Genomic DNA, 6,861 nt, shown 5'->3' with positions numbered 1-6,861 from the left:
TCAAAACTTGTTCACTTTTCTCAAATTCTGTTCGTGAAGAAATTGTCTGGAATACCATATTGTTCTTATTTTAAAAAATGGAATTACAAAAATTATTCACATTTCAAAAAGGGTTTTCAAAATTTTAAATTTGTTTGTGTATTGAAAAATATTCGTCATTTAAAAATTGTTGACAATTTGCAAATAAGGTTTCAAATTTTTTAAGTGTCTTCTAATCTTGACGCCGTACTATGTTCTTAGTCACTTCCCGCTTCCAAATACTCAACAACTATTAGTTGGAGTGGTAGGCACTAGTGTTTCCCAATGTGCAGTTCCAAGCTTGATTCCTAAGCAGCATAGTCTGTCAGTTGATTTTCTTTTTCTTGCGATGCTGCAGCTGCCGGACCAAAAAATAAAGACCTTGATAAGTGCCACACATGTGGCACGAAGCAATTTGACCCTGACATTTTTTGATGGCAAGTTTAGTTATCCGAGGATGACAACTTTAGTTGTGAAGCATGATAACTTTTTGTTTGGATGACAGGTTTCAATTATGTTTTTGAGTTTGTTTTTTTAGACGGCAACTCTAGTGTAAAGATCGTTAGGAAAAAAAAAACGTCAGGGCAGTGTTACTTCATGCCATATGTGTGACACCTATCATTTGGAAAAAATAATACAAATGATTTTCTGCTGATGTCAAAACTTAGATGTGAGACAATATCTCATCTCACATCTAGATATGATATAGTCAAGACCCAAAAGAAAGAAAAACGTTCAAAGAAGAAAATGCCACCGGAAGAAATATGTACATAGCTGATAGTACTTCTCAATCTCCAGAATATGTTAATGTCGGTGCTAAGGTGCATGTTTCCCGATCACGTTCGGCAGGCACAAACACGCACGGCCACACCCACAAGGCCGCAGGCAAAACCCGGGAGCCAAACCGTAACCGCGTCTCAACGGCAAGTTTCAGAGCCAACACGAGCACGGAGGGGGGAAAAGACAGCCCAGATCACGGCGTGATCGGCCAAAAACCACCGGTTCTCTCGCGCGCGACGTCGATCCCGCCACCCTCCCGGGACTGAACCCGCAACCGCAACTCCGGTCGATCGATCAGTTAAACAAGAACCGGCCGGGCCAGCGTATGTACGTCTCGGCCGATCGCAGGTTCACGGCTCCTGCTCCGGGGAGCGTGGATCGCCGTCGCGCTCGGCGCCGCCGGCGAGGTACCTCTCGGCGATGGCGGCGTGGACGGCGGCGCCGGTGGGGAGCACGTCCTCGTCGATCATGAAGTAGGGGGAGTGGCCGGTGTGCACGGACCCCAGCGTCTCGTTGCGCACGCCGACGTAGTAGAACCCGGCGGGTACGGCCTGGGAGTAGAAGGAGAAGTCCTCGGCGCCCATCATCGGCGGCACGTCGCGGTAGCCGGCGTCGCCCAGCAGCGCCCGCGCCGTGGCCTTGACGTGCGCGTACATCCGCGGGTGGTTCACCGTGGGCGGATAGAAGCTCTGGTTCTCGAAGAAGTCGACGGAGGCCTCGCAGCCGTGCACCCGCGGCTGCAGCGTCATCACCTCCTCGATCCGCCGCCGCAGCGTGTAGAAGCTCGCGTTCGAGAAGGCCCGGAACGTGCCGCCCAGCACCAGCGGCGCCGCCGGGTCCCCGCCCAGGCTGAAGCTGCCGTTGACCATGGCCACCGACACCACCTGTGAGTCCAGCGGGTCCGCCTCGCGGGACACGAGGCTCTGCAGGCTGATGATGGTGGACGAGGCGGCGAGGACCGGGTCGGCGCCGGCGCGGCGGGCGAGTATCTGGGCCTTGAAGAAGCCGCAGCCGGCGAGGAGCGGCCCCGTCCGGGACCCGACCACGGACGTCGGGTGCTGGTGCGACACGTGGACGGCGAAGATCGCCTCCACGCCCTCCAGCGCGCCGTCCTCGATCATCCGCTTCGCTCCCGCGCCGGACTCCTCCGCCGGCTGGAACAGAAGCTTCACCGTGCCCTGCACATTACCAAGTGCCACGGAGTACAGTTTAAGTTTCTCATTTGACTGTATGTCTGAATTTCAGTAGTATGTTTTTTTCTTCTTGAAGATAAAATACACTAGTGTATTAACTTGAACCCTATGTTAACTGCAGGACTTGGTTCCCACATGTTTGACAGAGTTGCAGTAGCTGGTGTAATAAGGACAGGTTTGAAGAAGACGGCGACACAAATTTGACATGGACATGACCAGATGTGCCCACAGACTTAAAACCCTTTGATTGCAGTCACTGCTGAAGTAGTGGTAAATGACAATAATTCAGAAAAGATTATGATCATACTAGTGTAAGTTTTGCTTCCGCGCACCACGTGCCCTTAAAAGTTTGCACGAGTCTCATAGTATAACGTACACAATGACCAGGCATTCCGTCGAACACGGGGCATCCGATCCACCTCTCGAAAGCAGTGAACCAAAGTGAAGGAATGTTGTACCACCAGCATCGCATTACGTTGAGAAAATGCAGTTAATGAAGGCGAACAAATTCTGTCCTTGGCGCAATCGGAGAGATGAATGACTGCGAGCATATATCCGCACCAACCCTGACGACTTTTGCTAGACTAGACGGCGGCGACCACGTCTTAAACGCTTACAAATCCTAGTTGCTAATCATTGTTAAAAAATAAATCAATAATCCCACTGTACCAGTAGTAGTTGCTAATCATTCTTTAAAAAAATCCTACTGTACGCCACCATCAGTAGCGAGGACACACGTGAAGAGGAAGCTAATCAGTAGCGAGGACACACGTGAAGAGGAAGCTCGAGTAAAGCAGAGGGTCTTGGAATGTTTGTCCTGACGCCACCATCAACACGATGATGCCGCCGCGACAGCTTTAACACTTTACGCCGGCCGACGGTCTTATGATATGATTTTCGGCTTAAGCATGCGCCCTTCGATCTGGTCTCGCAAAGCAAACCTAGTGCGTACGCCCAACCCGCACGCATTGCGAAATCACATCGGCACAGCTAGAGCTAGCCCGCAGCCAGTGTAGCAGAGGGACATGTACAGGGTCCCTTGCACGGCAATGGTGGCGTGCGGGCAGACGGGAGGAACGGCTAGCAACGGACAGCTATTGGGAAGATCGTAGCCACTCAAAGGTGAAGTTCAGCGTGCTAGCTAGCAGCCACTGATGGGAATTAAGTTCAGAGAGGTTACGTACCTTGAGGTGGCGCTCGCGGGCCTTGAGAATGCTGGCGGCGCCGAGCAGCATGGCGACGTGCGCGTCGTGGCCGCACGCGTGCATCTTCCCGGGGTTCTTGCTCTTGTGCTCCCACTCCACCGCCTCCTGCAACCAACAACAGCCACAAACCGAACGTGTCATGCCACGAAAGGAGTTCGGCTGGAGTCGAGCGAGAACGAGTGAACAGCAGGGGAAAAGCAGGAGAAAGGCCGGGGCGGGGGAGAGAGTGAGAGAGAGAGAGAGAAGGCGAGGAAAAGCAGGAGAAAAGTCTATGGCTTTTTGGCGTAAAAACTGCCCGTTGTGGGCACTCAGAAAGACGGGGGTTTCGCATGGCAACCGGGATCCGCGCGTCCAGGGTCTCACCAACGGCGGGTGCCGTTTCGGGCACCGGAACGAGGAGCAAAAAAAAATTAAAAACGATTTGTCATCTTTCTGATTTCTGATGAAAATAAGCAGACGCTTCTGATGAACTCGGTCGATGGATCGAGACTGCTCCCGCGCAACGTCCACAGCCGCGTGTTCCTGCAGAGGCCACTCCTTTCTGTTTTGTTGTTTCTGTCTATCCAAGTTAAATCATCGACCCAGCAACCACAAGTTAAAAATACGAGTTAGATGGTGAAAGAAGGCCCAAACTAAAAACTAGTCATTTTTGTAGTGGGGAGTCATAATGCATTGGTGGTGCATCTATTCTCTGGCCACAACCTACCTCTCCCAAATTCCCAAACATAAATAGGTTGAACAGCAAACAAACTCGTCTCATGCGCTTTGAACCCCAAAGCAATTCACGAGGAACGACAATTAAAAAAAAAGAACCAAAAAATAGCCATTCTATTGTTTAGAAGACAAGCGGATAGAGTATGTCATGACGATGAGAAATCTAAGAATCTGTGTGGAACCTAGTAGCATGCTGGGCTCGATCGTTTGTTATGGGCACTCAGAGGCTGCAAAGGCGCACGTGCGCGAGATAAGAACACGTGTCTGTTCACGTAGCAGCGGCAGTTCCTTGTACGTACCTGGATGGGCAGCGCGTCCATGTCGGCCCGGAGCGCGACGACGGGCGGGCGGCCGGTTCCGATGGTGGCGACGAGGCCCGTGCGCGCGAGCGGGTACCGGAAGCTGACGCCCATGCCCTCCAGCTCCTCGCGGACCAGCCGGCTCGTCTCCACCTCCTCGTACGCCAGCTCGGGCCGCTCGTGGATCCGCCGCCGCACCCGCCGCAGCCACGCCGCCATCTCCGGCCGCCCCGCCAGCCCCGCGATCTCCTCCTTCCACCCGGACGCGCCGCGCTCGCGCGACGGCCCGCCAACGACGGCGGAGATGTCGACGTCGACGTCGCAGCGGGCGCCGCCCCGCCCGCTGGCGTTGGCGCCCTTGCCCAGCCTCGCCACGGCGCCGAGGACCACGTCGTCCTCCAGGAACGCCGTCGGCGACGAGGGGCCAGCCGACGCCACCATGAGCGGCGCCGCCAGCAGCACCAGCAAGAGAAGCACGGAGCTCGGACGCCTGCTCTCCATCAACGGCGACGGCGCCGCGCTGCACTGCTGCCGCTGGCTGAGCTCTGCGCGTGTCCGGGCACGAACAGGGTCGGATGGCTACACCACAACCAGGACACAACTATGCATGATGGGCAACGCGCGCACACTGGAGGGGAGGTGGGGGGAGGATTAAATTAAGCCACCTGGCAGGGCGGAAACAAAAATCTCCCTCCTTTTCCATTCCCATCCAATTCCCCCCGTGCTCGTATAATGAACCGCTCGCTGTCGTCACATTATTTCTGCCGCGTGGGCCCCGGCCGACAGCGACGCTTCGGTGGCCTCTGACGGCTCCCCCGCTTCTCGCTAGATTGTGTAGGCGCTGCGCTCCACGCAGGTTGCTATCAGCATCCGTGTAAAGAAAAAGGTATTTTTTGCTTTGAGCATCAGCACAACGCTTACTGGCACTATATGCTACATCAACTTGCTAAACAAGTGATTATGTTAGCATGATAGTGCTTTTCTCTTTTCTGTTTTCTATCGGACTGGAACAATAGTACACATGGCATGAGATAAGAATGACCCAAGAAAACATATTGGCAGTACACATGCCCCGCCGCCGGCATGCTGATCAGTTAGTGTGAACGCTCGCTTTTTTGCTTGCTGGGATTAATCTAATCTTGCCGTTTTCTCTCGGGCCATTCTTTTCTCCGGCTGATTGGTTTTTGTTTGATTACTACTAGAGTTAATGCTACAATTGCTACATAAACTTGTAGGGGTGGAAACAGATTCATATACAAAACCTAAAACCCCCACAAAACTGGTCCTCCAACTTAACTGTTGTAACAAAATCACCCAAACAGCCCCGAACTGCACACGTGGCGCGCCAGGTAGGCTTTGTCGGGCCTGAAGCATGTTTTTACGAAAAAAACCTCACGCTTTAGCAATTTCACAGACAAGTCCATACCCCCGGCAAAAAAACCCCTGGTCGCCGGCCCCGATACAAACCCCTTCCAAAACCTTTCCTTTCTTTTGCCCGTCCTCTCCTCCTCATCTCTGCCCTCTGCTCCTGCGAGGCGACGCCGACTGGACGCTCCACAATTTTGCTCGAAGGGTATACTTCGAGAGCACTGAGAAGGAGCGAGCCAGGATGCCGCCCCCGAGTGGGCCGGCGTTGAACATCGTCCGCTGAGCAAGGGAGGAGGCGAGAACTCCACGGGGCAGGGTGAGGTGGGTGTGCCTATGTGGTCAGATGCCGACCACGGCGCCGCCGCAGCCTGAACAGGTGGATCCTCTACCTTTCCTTTCTCCACGGCCAGGCCTGACAATGGAGGAGCTCCGAATTAGCAAATGTGTGCCTTTTGATATTGTCAATCAAACCGGGTATGTGTGCCTGAATGTGTGCTTGTGTTGTGCTTCTGCTTAAGCTTGTAATGTCAAGCTTGTGTGCTTGTGCTAAAGCTTGTAGTGTCAATCAAACCGGGTCTGTTAGTTGTGCTTGTGCCAAAGCTTGTGTGCTTGCGCTTATTCAGTTTTTTTAAAAAATAAGTCTGTCAAATTCAATCTACTTCATGCCGGCCATTCATGTCAAAATGAGTGTATTTTCATGTCAAATAAGAGAATCATTACAAGAACAAGCCAAACTTCTTGAATAAAAATATGTAGCAAATGAGTTCACCTCTCACATCAAATAGTTTGGAATGTTTACAACACTCAACATAGATAATAGGTAGCCACTGATTTCATATAATCAGTACAAGTAGCACCTGATAACAAATAGGTTCACCTCTCACATCATGCCAAATTCTAAATTACCTAACTTACACAAAACCTTTTATCACTAGAGCTACAACACCATTAAACAGTGTAGAGCAGCAGACCAAACAGGTTAACCAAATTTTCCTCCTATCCCTAGTTCTGATCTCCTTCTTGTGCTTCATGATCATGGCCTCGCTCTCTTCCTTCAGCCTCATAATTTCAGCATCCTTGTCAAAGACAAATTTCTGAAGAGCCACATTCTCTTGAGCAAGTTTGCCAATCACCTTCCTAGGCCTCCCTTGCCATTCTTTGTCCACCCGCTTCAGATAAGCACATGTATCATAACCCTGAAAACATAAAACAAGCATTTTGTAACACACATTTAGTAAATTAGCATCCATTCTTAACAAGCATTTTGGAACACACTTCAGATAA

At 51.8% G+C, this 6,861-nt stretch overlaps 1 protein-coding gene across 2 annotated transcripts; it reads right to left on the bottom strand.

Annotated features, from left to right (window-relative positions):
- Positions 1–612: 612 nt before the first annotated feature.
- LOC123159121 (IAA-amino acid hydrolase ILR1-like 6) lies at positions 613–4,850 on the bottom strand. Of its 2 annotated transcripts, XM_044576944.1 has the most exons (3): positions 4,210–4,848; positions 3,176–3,301; positions 613–1,976 (listed from the first exon to the last, which is right to left on the bottom strand). In XM_044576944.1, the coding sequence occupies exons 1-3, from the start codon at positions 4,708–4,710 to the stop codon at positions 1,149–1,151; spliced, it is 1,455 nt and encodes a 484-aa protein (XP_044432879.1). In that variant the 5' UTR covers positions 4,711–4,848; the 3' UTR covers positions 613–1,148. The 2 variants fall into 2 exon arrangements, with proteins under 2 accessions (XP_044432879.1, XP_044432880.1); XM_044576945.1 differs by lacking the exon at positions 3,176–3,301 and having other exon boundaries at positions 4,210–4,850.
- Positions 4,851–6,861: the final 2,011 nt, after the last annotated feature.

Source organism: Triticum aestivum, chromosome 7B, assembly GCF_018294505.1.
Source record: "Triticum aestivum cultivar Chinese Spring chromosome 7B, IWGSC CS RefSeq v2.1, whole genome shotgun sequence".
In the NCBI taxonomy this organism is placed as follows: domain Eukaryota; kingdom Viridiplantae; phylum Streptophyta; class Magnoliopsida; order Poales; family Poaceae; genus Triticum; species Triticum aestivum.
Note: the sequence above shows the minus strand (reverse complement) of the source record. Positions and strands in the feature narration are given on the sequence as shown.

What these genes read in the sequence shown, in the direction of transcription:
- LOC123159121 (XM_044576944.1), bottom strand. Translation starts at nt 4,710, where the DNA reads ATGGAGAGCAGGCGTCCGAGCTCCGTGCTTCTCTTGCTGGTGCTGCTG. An exon ending in TGGACGCGCTGCCCATCCAG is followed by an intron (nt 3,302 to 4,209) that starts GTACGTACAAGG and finishes TGTTGGTTGCAG; the next exon opens with GAGGCGGTGGAGTGGGAGCA. An exon ending in CCCGCGAGCGCCACCTCAAG is followed by an intron (nt 1,977 to 3,175) that starts GTACGTAACCTC and finishes GGTAATGTGCAG; the next exon opens with GGCACGGTGAAGCTTCTGTT.